Source organism: Falco punctatus (assembly GCF_963210335.1).
Source record: "Falco punctatus genome assembly, chromosome: 2".
NCBI lineage: Eukaryota > Metazoa > Chordata > Aves > Falconiformes > Falconidae > Falco > Falco punctatus.
The window spans coordinates 79,329,946-79,348,863 of record NC_137581.1 but is presented as its reverse complement, the minus strand read 5'-3'; the positions used below and the strand labels follow the sequence as shown (position 1 = coordinate 79,348,863).

General features: G+C 40.3%; 1 protein-coding gene across 7 annotated transcripts in view; it reads left to right on the top strand.

Moving 5' to 3' along the window:
* The window catches only part of PRDM15 (PR/SET domain 15), a 38,708-nt gene extending 24,905 nt beyond the window's left edge, over nt 1-13,803 (top strand). For 6 of the 7 annotated variants that reach the window (XM_080376699.1, XM_080376697.1, XM_080376694.1 and 3 more), the window contains 11 exons: nt 508-639; nt 1,507-1,641; nt 3,571-3,734; nt 4,183-4,262; nt 4,871-4,990; nt 5,723-5,854; nt 6,386-6,469; nt 6,667-6,842; nt 8,007-8,087; nt 8,475-8,687; nt 9,180-13,803. In XM_080376699.1, the coding sequence (XP_080232825.1) occupies nt 508-639; nt 1,507-1,641; nt 3,571-3,734; nt 4,183-4,262; nt 4,871-4,990; nt 5,723-5,854; nt 6,386-6,469; nt 6,667-6,842; nt 8,007-8,087; nt 8,475-8,687; nt 9,180-9,656 (1,794 nt within the window). In that variant the 3' untranslated portion in view covers nt 9,657-13,803. The remainder of the gene's footprint in view (nt 1-507; nt 640-1,506; nt 1,642-3,570; nt 3,735-4,182; nt 4,263-4,870; nt 4,991-5,722; nt 5,855-6,385; nt 6,470-6,666; nt 6,843-8,006; nt 8,088-8,474; nt 8,688-9,179) is intronic. The other variant, XM_080376698.1, reaches the window with a different exon arrangement.
* Nucleotides 13,804-18,918: the final 5,115 nt, after the last annotated feature.

Below are 18,918 nucleotides of genomic sequence, written 5' to 3'. Positions count from 1 at the left end.
ATCACAGGTACAAAGACTGTGAGTTTAACTAGTGATTTTATAAATGTCTAATGATTCATGGTGCAAGACATACTCAAGCAGCTCTTAAGTTGGTGTGTAGACCTTTGGTTTTGATACTTCAGATACGTTACATATCAATGAAGGTAGATTTTGTGGATGTGTCTATTTATAGATAGGTGGAACATTCATGATTCAAAAGGCATTATAAAGACTAAATATTTCTAAATCTACCCTGTGTAATTCTGCTGCAGCTTTTTTGGAAGTCCACCTCTGATGAACAGCCAATTTCAGTCAGTTCCTTGGAACTGTACACCTGTATTTTGCTGTGCCAGTGGTTTCTGGGGTAACCTGCTGGCTGGATAACAGGAGCCCCTACATGTTTGTGGCCAGAATGAATGAAACAGGACAGCAAATATGTTCTGTGCTCTCCACTGGATAGCTTGTAAAGAACTCCAGCCCTGATGGACATTATACAAAAAACATTCCTTCCTTCTTCTTTTCTTTTAGGTGTTTTCATGTAGGAGCAATATGAACAAACATCTTTTAACACATGGAGACAAGAAATACACTTGTGAAATCTGCGGACGTAAATTTTTCAGGGTGGATGTGTTGAGAGATCACATTCATGTCCATTTTAAGGTATTGTGCTAATAATTTATTAGAAAAGTTACTTAGCAGACATGTAAACATACCAATATATTGAGACTGTTGCGGCCACGTGTTCATACTGGCAATACAACAGTGGTTATGTGCTTTGCGCAGTGATGTTTCTACAGCAGCTTAACATGAGTTGTGTTCTGATTTACCCACGGCTCTGTTTCTACATCTGGATTGCTACGGCATATATGGACCAGTTTAAAGCAGGGAGAATAACTTAACAGGAAGGCTGCAGACAGATGTATTGTTCCAATTGTAGTTTGGTTGGGCTGAGGGGTTACTGTCATACTCTCTCTTTGTGGGGAAAAAAACAAGAGAACTAATTGTTCCTGCCTTTTGCATGCCAGTGACTGTGATCCTCTTGCATATGCCAATATAACTGCCTGTATATTGAGTTCTTTACCTGATTTTATCAAAATGTTCCAAATCACAAAAAAATCCCCCATTTTAATAGTGCTTAATCAGACCCAGATTATTTTGACATAACCAGGTTAACACTAAATTAATTATAAGGATTGAATTGAAAGTTGTATAACTCAGTGGTGCTCATAAGGATGTTTTTATGAATAGAATACTGTACCAGTTGAATCTCTGTTTACATTGAAGTTCCTTTTATACAGTGAAAAATTGAGTGTTATTTGTTTGGATAAGCAGTTGTTCCTTGTTTATTCATGGACAGAGGAACTTTGTTTACTTGATTGAATGAAGCAGGAGGGTATTTTAAATAAATAATGTTACAGCAATTGTTAATTCAAGGCAGTCTGCATGGCAACAAAAGCTGACTAGGTGCTACCTTTTGAAATAGAAGTTTAATCTATTAAAACAAAATATTCTTTCCCACCTACACAGGACATAGCACTAATGGATGATCACCAGAGAGAAGAATTCATTGGTAAAATTGGAATCTCATCAGAGGAAAATGATGACAACTCTGATGAAAGTGCAGATTCTGAACCTCACAAGTATAGCTGCAAAAGGTGCCAGGTAGCTTTAAATACTTTCAAATTAACTTTTTGGGGGGATGGGAGGAAGGAGTGGAAACGTTTATAAATCATTCAGTATTTTAAATAACATTAAGGGTTCACAAAGAGAAGGCCGGTCCGCAGGTCTGCTCTCTTCCACAGTGCTTGTTACCTCTAATCTGTTGATGCTTGCCATAAGACTTTAGGTGATGTTCTGTAAGGTGAATGCTAAACACTTAAAATGAGAAATACACATACATATGCTTACCTGTGTGGAAAGAAGCAAGCAAGCAAAAGTGGAGGAAGAAACAATAACGGAACATTCACATTATTCACTTTTAATTATGTGCAAGTTAAAATTATTACAGCATTTCTGAATTATACAATCCATAAACTGATTAATTTTTATGAGATCCAATGGTCCTCTAGTAGATACCCAGTTCTGGAGAATTAAGACCGCTGCTTATGTTCAGTGTGACTGCTTATTCTTGGCCTACTCTATTACTAACAGGACAACATTAGAAGTACTGATGAAACATATTTTACTCAGTTGTCAGCTGAGACCGGAAGACTTTTTAAACCTTTTGCATGGCTTTTGCCATTTTATAAAGAAGTAATGGGGAAGAATGGAGTCCTTAAGGCCCATTTGGATTCCCTTACTGGGCAAGCGTGCTGTGCTGGGTGGGTGGGATGCAAAAGCAATCAGTGAGAACAGCAAAACTGGCCAAACTGACATAGGGACAGGGGAATTTTGGTAGTTAAGCCACTGACTTAGCTGCTGGAAATCAGAGCTTCTATCACAGTCTACACTTAATGTGATAAAAGTGCTTAGCTTATCTTCATTTTAAAGACATGGATATAATAATTCAGTTTTATGTTTTATCTGTGCACTGGTTTTAAGTGCTAAGTGATTTTAAGCTTATGTCAGTGAGCGTAAGAAGATGTGGTATCACACCAGTTTACCACATTGAAAGCAACCACATGATTATTTTAACACCTGACACTTTATGGGTACATAAACTATATAAAATTGTATGCTTCCAAATGAGGGCAATTGTGCCATTTGGATTAGAAAGATCATTTTGGAAGCTGGGATTTTAGCAGTTTTGCAGGTGTTTGTGAAGTAAATGGTTGTGTAAGGCAGCAGCTGTGGATAACGAGTGTTAGCTGTGATGAGATGGGGGGGCTCTTTGTGGCTGAAAATATCTTTCATGTGTTCCTAAGGGAGAACAACATACAAATGAGTCATAGTGAACATACCTCTTCTGAGCTCTTAAGAATCTTTCTCTTTTTTTCTCATCCCAAAGCACACCTTCACCAAGCTGTGCAATGCTGTCAGAAATACCCTGGCTACTCCCAAAATTGGAGCAAAAGATGATGTCATTAGGGCACTTTGCCTGATATGTTGGAGTATATATGTGTATGAAGGGTTACTTAGTCCAGGGAACTAAGTCATGGAGCACCTGTCTACTGTAGTTGTAGCACTTCCAGGAGCTGAGCTAGAATCACTGCCCTGCAATGCCTAGAAATACCAACTCTTCTGGAGAAAATGCCAAAGTTTACTATGCAGACTAGAGCTTACCATGCCCCTAGAGCCCAAAAGACATTTTTTCCTTCTATGGCATCCTTGCTTTGGCAGCTAGTAGAGGTTAGATGTGGCCCTCTTCAAGGCTGTTCTTCAGTGCACAAATAATTGGAGGTCCTCTGCTTGTGCGGTGTAAGAAGCAGAGATACCATCTCGAGCTAGTTTTCCAAATGGTGTCCTGTAGTAATGTGTTTGTAATGGCCAAAGAGGTTCAAGCCTAAATCCGGCTTTCACAGATTTTTCACCTAGGTTTGCACAGGATATTTATGTCTACTAGCTCTGACTAGATCCCAGTGATGTGTTACTAGACTGTTACTGTTCCCAAGGACTTTTTCCCCTTTGGTTCACTATTGGTTCTTTCCACAGTTGACTTTTGGCAGAGGGAAGGAGTACCTGAAGCACATAATGGACGTGCACAAGGAGAAAGGCTATGGCTGTAGTATTTGTAACCGACGTTTTGCCTTGAAGGCAACTTACCATGCACACATGGTCATTCATCGGGAGAACCTGCCTGATCCTAACGTGCAGAAGTAAGATGATGTGTTGGAGTGACAGGAGGAGCTATCTTTCTGAAGCTACAGTGGCTCTGCCACCTGAATTGGGCTGTACTAAAATATCTGAAACTGTATAATAGGCGTTAAAATGTTTATTAAAAGCTTGAGATGTGTACCACTAATGAATCACTTCACACAGAGATTAGTCAACAGCCTCCCAGTTTGGGCTTTGTAAAGTATAAATCTATGATTTTGGTAAATATTTTTTACAAACTATGAATTGAGAATATAGGAATGCCAGACTGCTCCAAGCTTGCAGTGAACTTACAGGTTTCTTAAGGCTAATTTAAAAAATGCATTTATGTTTCAAGGAACTTCTGTAGTAATTATTATTACCACATGAAATACAGCTACTGATAGAGATGCCTGAAAAACACCTCTGTCTCAAGAAATGAGTCACAGTTTTTGTTCTTCTTGGTTCCAGGTACATCCATCCATGTGAAATCTGTGGAAGGATTTTTAACAGTATAGGAAATCTGGAAAGACATAAGCTTATACATACAGGTAAAAATGTTGTATTTCTTTATTATTATCAATACTAAGAAGACATTTCTGTTGCCAGTACCTGCCTTATTTTTTTTCAGGAGGAAATAAGTTGTGAGTTTTTACTATAGGTTACAATGAGACAAATACTACATTTATGCTTTTAGGGTAGACCGGTTTTCTAAAGCAGGAGGTATTAATGAGGGTATTTCATCTAGGCACACAATCCAGATTCCTAGTTAATATGATGCAGGATTCACCAGCTAAAAATCCTAATTCTGTATTCTGTTCTCCCCAAATTCTTACCCGTGCCATCTTCTCACCATTACACAGGCTGAAAACTGCTATCGCAAAATCATTTTTAACAGCTCATTATTATTTCACGCTATTCAGTATTTTCCTGCCTCAGGCTTTATCTTTTTTTTTTTTCCCCAGATCTCACACAAAAAGCCAGCTTTTCTGTCTCTCCAAAGTCTTCTAATTTAGTTTGGGCTACAATATGCATGAAAGATGTGGTTGACAACACAGGTGGACTCTTGCCCTCTAATTCACCAGTTTAGTCAGTTTTTAGGAGGTGCACATTTTTCATTAACATCTTTTTTATGTTGTCTTTTAAATTTACTTTTAAGGTGTAAAAAGTCATGCTTGTGAGCAATGTGGCAAATCATTTGCTAGAAAAGACATGTTAAAAGAACATATGCGAGTCCATGATAATATCCGAGAATACTTGTGTGCAGAGTGTGGCAAAGGTATGTCTAATGCCTTGTTTTCCATTAATTGTGATACTGAATAACAGGTGAATATCTGAATTGAAACTACTGCCATTCTTAGAATATTGGGAAGGTCCTCAGAGTGATGTAAATCCTGCATTTTTGAGAGGTAGAAACTGTATTAATCAGGAGTCTTATGGTTACATAAACTACCCCTAATTTTATACAATTTAAGTTTCATGGCCTGTAAGACAAAACTGATTTTAATAAAATTTGCCTCTGTCAGACTGAGGAGTGCTTGCCTGACCAAGTTCCAAGGCATTTGCAGCACAAAAATGAATACAAGTTAATTTTGGCATTCTAGGCTGTTTTTAGGCTTAAGAAATAGAGTAATTTCTCTCTGTAAGAGCCTTAAGAGTTAAAGTTGCTTTGACTTTCTGAATTGTTCATGTTATAACTTGAACAAATCTGCACTGGTATTTTAGTGGAGGGCAGTAACTCTGAGATGTCTAATGATGTTTTGCCTTTGCTTGTCCCTGCTGTTTTGCTTCTTCATCAGTGGTTACTCTGATGTTTTCCAGAGCTTTTTCTTGGAATTAAAATAATAATAATGATAACATGCACTGCTACCTAAACAATTAAAAATATGCAATTGTGGACATGCAGCAAATATAATCTTAGAGCTTATGGCTAACAACATGGTCATCCTGAGTTCTTCTCTGAAGGTGGGAGCAATGGACTAATTGTCATGCTGTACCTTTTGTCTCACAGGAATGAAGACAAAACATGCACTTCGTCACCACATGAAACTTCATAAAGGGATTAAAGAATATGAATGCAAGGAATGTCACCGAAAATTTGCACAGAAAGTGAACATGCTGAAGCATTACAAAAGACATACGGGTAAGGTCTCTAAAGATGTACAAAAGTTGCACTGATTCAGTTAAATGTGTCCTGAGAGAACTCTTATGTAGAGCAATCAGAGGGTATGAGGAACATTAATAAAAATATATATATTCTGCTTTTTGAAAAATGAGATTTAGTCCTCTCACCAGCCAAGATCACCTGTTATAAAGTTTATATATTTAGTTTACCTGGTTTCATGTTTTGCTTTTCTAAGAGAGGTTGGTTTGGTCTAGGATAGGTCGAGAGCAATGGTTTTGTTTTAAGTTAGTCTTCAGTTTCTCATTTTCCAAAACAAAACTCTACCTTCCACATCAATTTCTCTTGGATTCATTTTCTGCCAGATATAGTGGCATGGCTTAGTTAAAAATAGCTGGTGAAGCTGGGCTTCTACTTTTTGTAGATAAAATCTACTTTTTGTAGATTTGGCTGTGATATTTTAATATTTTTTTTTTTAGTAATATGAGACTCTGAATTGTCCCAGATGCTTAGATTGTTTTCACTCTGATGCTGCCTGTGCTTTTCATGCAGGAATCAAAGATTTCATGTGTGAGCTCTGTGGCAAGACGTTTAGTGAGAGAAATACAATGGAGACTCATAAGTTGATTCATACAGGTAAATCCTCTAAAAAACAGTATCCAAAGACAATATTTTAGTTTTGTTCCTGGACTTGCTTTAGTCTTGCTAGTCCTGGAACTAGTGTTACACATCATGTTACCAATATAAAATTGTTCCTCTTGTTGATATGCTGAGAGTATGATACTCATCTTTGGGGGCTGTTGCTAACAGCATTTCCTTCCATCTGCCACCAGTAGGAAAACAGTGGACATGTTCAGTCTGTGATAAGAAGTATGTCACTGATTACATGCTACAGAAGCACATCCAGCTCACTCATGATAAGGTGGAAGCCCAGAGCTGTCAGTTGTGTGGGACAAAGGTTTCTACCAGAGCATCTATGAGTCGACACATGAGGCGTAAACATCCAGAGGTGAGTGAGTTTGGCAGGTAGACTGTGGGGTGGTTTGTTTTTTCTTTTTGTGTGTGGTGTTGGTTAGTTCATGGCTTTGAAAGGAATTACTTTTTCTCCCTCCCCCTCTCTCTCTCTCTCTCTCTCTTTTTTTTTCTGTTCTTCTGGGGCCAATTTTAGGTAGTGTCTGTTAAACGTGCACTTAACTGAATCAGCCTTTCATTATGTTAAGATTCAGTAGTAAACATATCTGATTGTCAGTGTCGAAAAATGAAATTCTTCTGATTATTTAAGTCCTTTTTCTTTTTCTGCCTCAGCTTAAATGTTATTTTTTTCATGTTTTGTCTTCATCCATTAATGAGTATAATTGATTCTTTTTTCCCTATTGTGTTCTCTGTATTCAGAAGTGATCTGAAAGAAGTGGTGAATAGAGAGGTGATGGCAGCGTCTGCTGATGATACAAAATTATTCTTAGTATTAAAGATGAATGCTGACTGCAGAGAATCTGGATTAGAGCGATGTTTTGTCTGACCCCAGTGGGGGGTTTTCTGTGTTCTAAATTTCTGAATAGCTATTGTGTTTCTCCTAAGCATTTTTTGTTTAGGTTGACCAAGGCTTTTCTGTTCCCTTTCAGGCTTTTTTGCCCCACCCCTACCAATTTATCATTAGTATTGCTTTCCATGAACGTTTTTTAATCATGATGACTGGGAAGGAAGTCACCAAAAAGCTTTGTTTGTTGATCTTTGGATTAAAAATACAGCTGCATATCTGCAGTCCAGAGGGCAATTTGTTCTTTGATAATCTGAGATGTATAGATTCAGCTGAAAATAATGGAGTAAGACACAGTTGATAAGTTTATAAACAGAAACGCAGTTTTTTCAAACACACTGTTTGTTTTCTATAGAAGTCATCACTTCCCAGAGGGCTGTATTCTGTCTAGAACATGAAAATAGTCTTCTGTTGTTGTCTTTAAACTTTGCTGGTTTTCAGCAAGAAGGAAAAGATTATAGGTGAAAAGGTTAGTTTAAAAAAAGCCATGGTTAAATTGCTTGTGTTAAATGATATGTGTAAAATGTTAGATTACATCATTTTTGCTTTGTGACAGGATTTATTAGGACAATGCTGTCTTGTTTGACTGTGGTATGCAGTGGTGCGGTTCACCAGCTGATAACTCTTTGCCTACAGATTCTTTCGGTGAGGATTGATGATTTAGAGCAGCTGCCAGAGACGACGACCATTGATGCCTCCTCAATTGGGATTGTTCAGGTAAATTCATCATTGCAGAATTCTGGTGGCAGCTAGGTTCCAGGCCTACTGGAGGATGAGGTGGGGACATCACTTTTTGGGTACATAATGTAAGGTGGGCGTAGGCTGATGGGAAGGAATGTGCTTTTTTAGAGAGTCAGCTCCAGCTTAACATGTATGAGCAGATGCAAGCTGTCGATCTGTTTTTTTGTATAGCACAGGTGCTGGTGAAACAGAGGTAATTACAGGGTGAGGCCTCATTCCTCACCTAATTTTTTTTGGTTTTTTGTTAAAGTGTGTTTCTTCACTTGAGAATTGACAGTAAACCAACTTCAGGTGATAGTCTCTTACTTGGAACTTCACTAAGCAAAATGACTTGATGTTTTGTTTGGAAATGTGTTGCTCCAGCCGGAATTAGCCTTGGAACAAGGAGAATTACCAGAAGGGAAACAGCATATGAAAGCTCCTAAACGTGGCCAGAAACGAAAACAAAAGTCAGGTGAGGAGGAGGAAACTCAAGTGCCTGAGGACCCTGCCTTCAGTGAATACACAGAGAAGGAAGGTGACTTCACAGGGAATGTTGGAGATGAGACTAACTCAGCTGTACAGAGCATCCAGCAGGTGAGCTCCAGTAGCAGGGTGATGGGTAGCAGGCACTGCTTAGAGGAATAACCCTTCTTTTTTCCTAATAACAGACACAAAAGAGTGATCAGAACATTTAGAGCTAATTTGATCAATTGTGGCAATAAGAAGATGAATAGGGACTAAAAAAAGGAGTTGGTCCAGTAAGCTCCTCATGTTTATTTTCATTTATTTTGGCATTACCATCTCCTTGTTGGCCAGATACCACTGACCAGCAGAAGCTGTGACTAGAAGTGCAAAAGACAATTCAGCTGCATGTTTTGAATGTTGCATATGCCTCTCCCATTACATTCTGTATGTGGAAGTTGTTATATTCCAAGCTTTCTATGTTCCCCTCTGTGTGTGTGACTTCTCTTGCTGGCAGTAGCAACGTGTGAGCCCATCAGCACTTGGGTGATCTTTCTTGATGCTTGATACTTCGTAGTCAGCTGCAAGATGTAAGGTTGAGGTTACCTTTCTGTTTTTCCTCAGGTGGTGGTGACCCTTGGCGACCCAAATGTCACAGCCCCTTCCAGTTCCGTTGGGCTGACAAATATCACTGTTACCCCCATTACAACAGCAGCTGGAACCCAATTCACAAACCTCCAGCCAGTGGCTGTGGGCCATCTGACTGCACCTGAACGTCAGTTACAGCTGGACAATTCAATTCTCACCGTCACGTTTGACACTGTCAGTGGTTCTGCCATGCTGCACAACCGCCAAAATGACATTCAGATCCAGCCGCAGCCAGAGGCAGCCAATCCTCAGTCTGTGGCCCATTTTATAAACCTGACCACCTTGGTGAACTCCATTGCTCCTCTAGGGAACCAGATAACAGAACAGCATCCTCTGACATGGAGGTCAGTGCCTCAGACTGATGTCTTGCAGCCCCAGGCACAGCCAACGCCACAGCAGTCAGGACAGCAACAGGTTCAAACAGAGCAACAACAACAGATGTATAGCTACTAATTTATACTTCAAAAAGTTTTGAAATGGACAGTACTTAGAGACAAAACCACACAGATGTTTGGAAAATTTCTAATAGAATTGTTTGCTGGATACCAAACAGAGATGGGAAAATGTTTATACAATGAAATGTAAGCTAAAATTGGCATAGCACCCTGCAACACCCTAATCTTGAGATTCTTGTGCTGTCTCCAGATCTTGCACTGTCTTTAAAAAAAAAAAAAAAGGAAAAAAATCTCACCATAAATTTAGCACCCCTTTGCACTGTGTATTTTGTGCAGTAAGATTGAGATTTGACAGGAGCATCATAATTTTAACCAAAGCAGGGAAATCCTAAATATTACAGCACCGGTGATTTATAAAACCCTTTCAACCGTACCATGTCGCTTCTTTCAAGTCTGGAAATTACATATAAAGACCTTGTTCACAGCGAGGTGGAATGCACCTGTGGTCAGCTGGTAGAGACTGAAATGTAAAGGCACAAACGGGAAAAATGGTAATTGTCTTGGGTTTTATCTTCTTTAGGTCTTGTATCTAACAACATTGGTAAAGTAGGTGGAGGTTGGGGCTTTGGGGTGGGGATGTGTGTGTTGTGGAAGAAAACACACCAATTTCACAAACTATTTCCATTTTAGTCATGGGAAAAACCCTGTACCCATAATACAGTGTTAGTGCTACTTGAATCAGATAGCTGGTCTAATGCTAAAGCAACTTTTATGGTCTTCTAGTCAAGTTTGAATCAAACCAGTTATGAACTGAAAAAAAGAATGTGATACAGTTTTATGTAATTTTTCAAAACTGCTCTTTCAATCTTGCTTTTAGCTATTAGGCCTGAAGAGCAATCAGTCCCCTTTGATCAAGTTCAGGATGTGAATTTTTTTCAATTAGTCTTCTTTCATCGTGTAATAAACATTTGAGAAAGCATTCTTTTTATATATATATACATATATATGCATATATATATATATAGCCTTTGTACTTTACTGTGTGTTCCTGGTGAGTATTTGTGCAAAAAACACTGTTATCAATATGATTTACTAATTTTTTCACCCCCATATTGCCCTTTCTCACAGGAATAACATATGGATTCTATTCCTTCAGTTCCCAAAATTTCCAAAATTCATAGCCACACACAAGATTGTGTGAAGTGCAAGAAAAAAGAATGTTTGAAGCATATTCTGCCACACGGAGGCAGTATGCCCTAGTGTATAATGGGCAAGGTTTGCATGACTGTTGGGAATATAAATAGTGGGTTGGGTCGAATACATCATTGCTGATACTATGCTTTCATTCCATTCTCCATACATTGATGTGCAGTCTAGACTTTTGCATGTCGCGAAGATAGTATCATTCCCACAGAGAAAAGCAGCTGATATAAAAAAAGAATAAACTATAAAAAATGTTGCTGCCTGGAATCTTGAAAGGGAAATCTGTCCTTCCAGCTGCGGCTGAAGAACAAGGTCCTTTGGGGCAGCAGACTGAGCCACAGAACGATGCTGAAGGTTTTTGCTGAGGATAAAGCAGCTGCTGTGTTTGACAGTGAAGATAGATTGATGGTTGTCAAAATCCTGCTTGTGCCTATGGTATTTATGAAAATGTTCTGTATTAGCAAAAATATGAGTAGGAACGACTTCAGCTTTGAAAGTCTTTATTAACATGGACTACTTGACCCCTAAAGGATGCCTTATAATCTCTACAACAAATTTTTCCAAAGTATAAATGTCTGGATATTAAAGTTAACCTCCAATGGTTTTCTTGGTCCCATAGCAGTGTCTACAGGCTCACTATGCTAGGCTCTCTGTAAAGCTGGGTTGCAACAGGACCTGTATAGGCCAGGGGCTTCTGGTGACGTATTTTTTATGTCAGAGGAGAACTACTTTTCTGTAAATGTCAACAAGCCTGTAAAATGTCTGCATGAGAGGCACCTATATTAGATGGGACAATAATGTATATCAGAAAGAGAAAATATCTCACCAGTGTGGGAAAGAGAATTTGTCATTCCCTAGCTCCTTCTGTCTTCCTCAGATCCTTTTCACACAATACTGAGATTCTGTAATTTTCTCAGCCTCCCAATATCCTGAGAAATCGTTTTATGCCACTCATCACCTGGATTATTTCACCACTGGGCTGAGAAACAGTTAAGTTTCTTCTCAGCTGCCCTGTCTGCAAATGCTTCCCCATCACACCAAACCCACAGGTAAAGAGGAAGCTAGGTTTGATTTATGAAATACGCTGTTTATGTACCTGAAAGTACTTGAACTCCGCTCACCCACCCACCCACCCCCAGTGCTTGGTGCCTAATTAGTAAAGGTATGTTATCTTTTGGCAGGGCAGTTTGGAGAGGGGAAAAAAAAAACCGGCAGGGAGAGGAAAACAGAGAGGTCCCTAGGTCAATTTGTTATAGTAAATAGAAGATGGCTAACATCTAAAAAAATACTTTTTAAAATATATATATATGTACACACACATATGGAGGGTTACAGTGCTATGTATAGTTTCTACAAGATGAGGGTTTTGTTTAGACATGTAAATGGCAATTAAGCTTTTAAGTGGGGAGGAAGAGGGGTTTTGCCTTAGCTGCAGAGGGAGTACATCTGTTCTACATTGACCCTACTGATAGTAGCATTCATGATGCATCAAATCAACCTCAGCCATTTTAACATGTAAATGCCTATTTAATAAGAATTGCACATGGTGGTAATCAACCATTATAGAGACCTCTCTGACTTCACAAAATCTCTTTATCATAATGTGATCTTCAGGTATACTGTATTGTTACGTTGACTAGCATCCCTCCCATTCTTAACTGTCTACATAATCCCATCCAGGCAAGTCCAGCATCTTGCCTTTCTGGTAATGATTGATTCTAGCTGATTTAAAAAGGAATGATCACACAATAAATGCTTGCGTATCGGTGGTCACATAGAAAAGAAACATCTTTTTTCAGTCTCTGTATCCCCAAAATCAGAATTGTAGAACAGCCCAGGTTGGAAGGGACCTCAAAAAATCATCTGGTCCAGCCTTTTTTGGGAAAGGGAGCCTAGAGGAGGTTATCTAGCACCCTGTCCAACTGCATCTTAAAACCCACCAGTGACGGGGACTCTACCATGTCCCTGGGAAAGTTCGTTCAGTGGATGATTGTTCTTACTGTAAAAATTATCTTAAATAATACTCTGTTTCAGAAGGGAAAAAATATAACCACTGGAAGGGCTTTGACTAGGCCAGGCAACAGAAAGTTCTCTAAAAGCTATTCTTCCCAGAGCCCTCCTAGAAATGATCTTGACTTTCTCTGCAACCATTGCTATGATACCACATCATCTCAGCATGATTTTAGTATTATTATTACTGTTCTTAACATCCCTATGAGAACACAACTGTATCTTGGGTGTACTGCAGCATGAAAAATTTTGAAGCAAATTATTTTGTTTCAAACAAATGACTTTGTTTGGAGATGTTGGAAATTGATGCCTTTTCAGACAGAGCTTACCTTGGACAAGTAGTGACTGCCAGCTGCTCTCCCAGCTAAGCCTTTTTCAGATGAATACCAAAGTTATACTGATGCCGTTTCAAACTGCACAAGAAATAAAAACAATGTAAGGGATGTGCAATCTAAATTTCCTTTGCCAATTTGTTACTATATAGGATGTGAAGGTTATTGTTTTCAGCCATGTGTTGGAGATTTTGCATAACAACTGTTCAGTAACAAACTGGAATTACTTTGAGCCAAAGGAGTGATGTTGTGTAGTGTTCTGTGTATTGTCATTGTTTATTGCTGAGACTATTTAATCGAATGCTGTCTGTGGCACATGGGCTCTGAAGTAAAGGAGCATCAAGGTACAGAACCCTTTCTCTACCAGTGTTATTCTTTTCTTAACTAATGCATTAAGCTTTTTTTTTTTTCCCAAATCATGTAGACTTGCTTCAAAAGCAATAAGCTTAATCATGATCTTATAGAACTTTGTACATACCACAATATATAGAAACATGGGGTAGCATTTTAAAATATTTATTCTATAGCTTGTTACTGGGTAATAACAAAAAGCAGAGAAGATTGAGTCTTTCTTGGCTATGGTCTATGGTGAGTTCTCTCAGGAAAACCTACTGTATCAAGTGCTGTTACGCTCTGTAAAATTAAAATCTTCTTCTTAGATGTGTCAGTATGAAAAGTATTTTTACAGCAACCTACCAATCAGTCTCCTATCAGACTAACCAGCTATATTTCTGTCCCTTTTTATTGTTCCCGAAATTGTTAGAAGTTAACAGCCAGGTAACAGTTGAATTTATTTCTAGAACTGAATTTTCTGTCAGTTTGTTGGAGTGATTTGCTATAGGTGTTCTGCATATATAAAGATGCCTGAATTTCTCATCTTGAAAACCAGGAATGGAAAAAATACCATAAATCCAAATGACAATCACATAAAAATTATAGGTACTACATGAAAGCAGATAGGGTAAATAGCTTTGTTAGCATTGCTTTGTGAATTGTTGTTTAGTAATGAGATTTGCTTGGTGCTATGTAAAGTAATAATAACGTCACTCCTAATTACTTTTGGCCTTATATTTATTATTGATGTAGGCATACCTGTTGGAAAACCTTTAAGCATTTGAATTTTTGGCATGCCTTTCCATGGTGGTTGTGTGTTGGCCTCATCTAGTGTAAGACAGAAGGAAACATATCGGAGGAGGAGGATGCTGATCCACACCGCAAAGCTTCGCTTGAAGTAGTGTTGGAAACAGACTGCACCCAAGTGACATGTGTCTGTGAGATGAGTTACCAAGGTTTGTTTTCATATAAGGGCTTTTGCTCTATAGCAAACCCAAAGTGTGATGTTTGGCAACAGGATAAAGGAAAAAAAAATATTTTTATCATGTTTGTAATTAACTCCAGAGTGATTTTCACTCAGATGCTATATGATATTTGTACTATATGGAAAGAAGCCTTTAGATTTTCTTGATTAAAAATGTTGGAGTGCTGTAAAAAGCCACAGGTACTTCACCATATAGTGCAGCCATGGTCAGAAAACACGTTTCTTGCCCTAAAATGCTTTGAGAAAGCTGTTCTGGATTTGTTTTCCCTCCTGGGTGCTGAAGTGCTGTTCTGCATATGTACTGCTGCCAGTTCAGTTCAGAGTGGGGATCCAGCATACCGAGCCCCTGCAGTACAGCTAATGGATGGCTGACATGCATCGCTTTTCTGGAGAGTCCAAGCTCACTGTTGCTAAACTTAAATTCCCAACGGCTGAGCTGAAAAGGGCAGAGTGTGGCAGGGAAGGCGGGATTTTTCCAGGAGACTTCAGTTTCACCCCTTGAGTCAGGATTTCAGCAGTCTGTAGTGCTAATGCCTTTCTGCCTTACCCATGAGCTGTTTTGACCAGTTACAGTGCCTGGTTAGTTGCTAACACTTTTAAAAAGCTGGTTATGAGGTGCAGTGGCTGTAGAGCTGCTGATGTCAAAAGCAATTAAAATACTGAGTTTGGGTATTTATTTCATCTAAAGCCAAGCTTTTAAGTTCTAATGTCTTTTTTGCTGTTAGTTGAGTGCTTTCCTGTATTTTTCTGCTTACAAATTTTCTAAAAAGTTTTTTAGGTGTCCTGTAAGTGTAGCAAAATTTAAAAGGCTACAAAAAGAGAAGTGTAGTAATGGCAGAATGAGGAGTTAAAATTAGGAGAAACTAATGATGCTCATTTTCTACAGATTTCCACCCTTCTACCCACATGAGTCTGAGTTTCTTCTGTGATGCTAGCTCAGGGAAGGAGACGGCACATGCTCTGGCTTGTTTTTCAGAATTACTCATGCAAGGATTGATGTGCTGGGTGTTGTTAATGTGAGCAGATACCAGCTAAGTTCTGCCAGCCTTCCCCTCAAGCCACGTGCTCATTTCAGTCTGCCCAACACAGCTGGCCGTCTTCACAAAGCTCACAGTAAACGTGTCTCTGAGACTTGCATCTCTCATGTTTAGCAAATGCCAAGAAACAGATTCAAAACTTGGGAAAGAGGGACCTGAGAGCTGAGGCAATGAAATACGTTGGAAGTACAGCTAAAAACTATGTGGGAGAACACACACTTAGCCTCCTTTAACAAACTGTATGGTGAGTTGAGGTGGATGCAGTGCTGTTAATTATTAGTTATTATTGTGTTCAGGTGCTTTTTTCTAGCAGAGTCTATATTCTATTACTTGTGTAGGATAAAGTATTAGTGTGTGTTCAGTTTACCGTAAATTAAATTCAAAGCTTTGAATTCACATGCTCTGTGTCATATGCAGCAACATGCAGAAACCGGGGTAAGATGCTCAGGTGATAAGAGAATGAAGCAGGTCCACATTTCACCACTTTTGGGAAGAGCTAAAGCAAGATTGTGGGCAGCATTTTCTCAGGAGTGAATGTCCTTTCTCACACACAGAATAGACCTACATGACACCTGCATACAAGTCAGGCACAGGAGTGTCATCAAGGGGATGACACTGGAATAGAGGGGTGTTTTACAATAAAAACAAAAAAAATGAAATCAGCTCATTAAAGGAAAGGGTGGGCAAGTTCTAATCTTAATCCCTTGCTGTGCCACAGAAGGAGAAAAAGAATGGCTTTTAATCTTATACTGGATGGTAGGTTAAAAAAAAATATAAATTAACTGCATGTGTAAGATCTTCTTCCCTTCACACCCATGCCTGTGTTACGATCATAGTCTGAGCTTTCAAAGGAATAAATACCTTTTGTCTGACTGACATACAGATGGCACTTGTGCCCAAGGGCCCTAGTTATTGTATGGAATTCAGGGTTGCTTTTCCAAGTAAATACAGGTACATAGGTTGGGTGTATTTGGGCATGAACCAGGTTCTTTTTGGGCTGTGTGTCTCTTAAAAAGTAAAGAATAGTTGCTTTATTGTTCCACTGCCGAGTCCATGCTGATGCAAACAGATTTTTGCTGAAGAGACAGTGGAATCAGTGACAAAGCACCGTTTTTAAAGATGCAAAAGAGAAGAGCTTAGATTGCATAATCAAAGGAAAAAATGAGAAACTTTGTCCTGAAGGCAAATGCACCTACTTCTCATTCACTCTCCTCCCTTTTCCACTACTTTTTTTCCCATGAAATACATGCAAATCCTGACATGCACTTAGTTTTCCTCCAGGCATGATATACTTGTGTAGTTATTTAAGTAAGAAGTGAGTTGAAAAGAGGTATGAGGTGTTCCTGGTAGAAAGGTCTTGGAAAAGAGTGCTCTATTTACTGCTGCTGTTTTAAAGTAGTCCAGTCACCCCTGAGAGCATTTGTAGTTAGTAAAGGGATAGCTGTCATTCTAATTATATAGCATACAAATTTCCTTCTTAATTTACTTGGTCTTCTCACAGTATAGCCAGTATTTCTGAGTCAACCTATGTTAAAAAATGTCTAGAAATTAAAGAGTAAGCATTTTATCAAAATGAAGAGTGGTTTAAGAAGTAATTCAAGTAGAGCAAGAATTTGCTGTAATCGATTAATGCTTGCAAGGAAACACCAGTTCTAGTTGCACAGGTCACTTTACCAGAGTTGGAAGCAGTAAGTGAATGTGTGTGGTGTCCTACACTTGGCTACTAAGACTTCCAGCTCTCAATGGCACCTGTTGCCAGCTAATGCACTTTTACCTTTAAAGGTGCCTCTGTTTGGTGTGGATATTGAAAAGGGTGAGGAAACTGACAGGACTATAAATGGAAGAATTAGAGGGTGGCCAGTGGTGGGTGCGATTGTTCGGTGGTAGCTACAACAGTAGCTACAACAGCAGCCAAAGGAAGATATTTTTTAACCGCCCTAAATGCCTTCGCAGCTCGCTGCCAGTCTCCCTTCTCCTCCTCCCCCGTTCCTACGTGCGAGCCCCGCCGCCAGACCCGGGGCCCCGGGGCCCAGTGCCGCAGTTGCCGCCGGCGCCTCTCGCTGAGGGGCCCAGTGGGCCGCGCCACGCGCGCCACCGCCGCCCTCTGAGACCGGGGCGCTCCGCGAGCTGCGGGGCCCGTTAACCCGTGCTACAACGGACCAAAACGGATCGCGTCCAGCCGGTGGCGAGTTTGACAACGGGGCAATGACCCCCCCGGGGCCGCCCCGGCACAGCGCGGAGCGGGGAACAATCACGGCCGTTAACGGCCGCCGGGCCGCACACGCTCGCACCGACTCCGGCCTCGGGTGAAACCGCGGGGCAATCCACGGCGCCACCCGCGGGAGGGGAGCGCTGGGCGACGAGGCTGAGAGGCGCCGTAGGCCCGGCTTGGCCCGGCCGCCTCCGCTCGGAGCAGCGTCCCGTCCCCCCGCGCTGCAAGGGGCACCCAGCGCGCTCCGGCTGGGAACGGCCTCGGCGCCTGCGCACAGGTGCGCGGGCGGGGCGGGCCGGGCCTGCCTTCCCGCCCGCCCGCCGCTGAGGGGCTGAGGCGGGTGCTGGGGGACAGCGGGGGCGCAGGGGGCGGCTGAGGCGGGATGTAGGGGTTAACGAGGAGAGGGGGCTGGGGCCTTGCAATTGCGGACGGGAGGGTTTCAGGGTCGCCGCCAGAGTTTTCCCTGTAGTCGTTGTTGCCTGTAGTTTAGTCTGCTTGTTAGGATATTGTGAATACTGGCATTGGTCAATTAGAATAATTAGAACTTGAAATATTTTGTTCCTGTCATACTAATACTGTGTTGGAGTAACTTTATTAAAATACTTGACAATGCATTATTTAATGTGTAGCATAAATGATAGCTGTCTTACCTTCCCGTCTGTCTCCAGAGGTGCCAGCATTTCCTGCTGCAGGTCAGTAAGATGGAGTGTTGGTGAAATAACAGGGCTGGTTGTAGCAGTTTAAATTAAACTGTTACAATGTGAGAAGAGTCCCACTCACAATATAAGACCATCACTTCTTTCAGAAGCTTTCCAGTAATTACCTTTCCAGTAGGGAAATGCTTCCAGATTGGTATTTTTAATAGCTGAAGTGCAAAGATACTGCCAGTTAAGTTGACAGTGTCAGTTTAATACTATTGAGTTAGTATAGTGGTTCTTGCGTGGTTTTCCACTTGCATGTTTTGTTTTTTTTTTTTAAACCCAGTATTATGTCAATGCCTGACTTTTTTAATCAATAGAATCAGTAATAGCATCAGGGAAGACACCGTCAGACTTTTATACTGATGCTTTAGGCTATCGGACAGAGTTTCTTTTCCAGATCTGTATGTGTTCATGAGAAAATGAAGAACCTCCTCCCAGCTGCTTGTTACTATCCTCCCAAAGTTTCCCGCTGACTGAGATCCATCAGCTGATCTGCTTGGAGGCTAT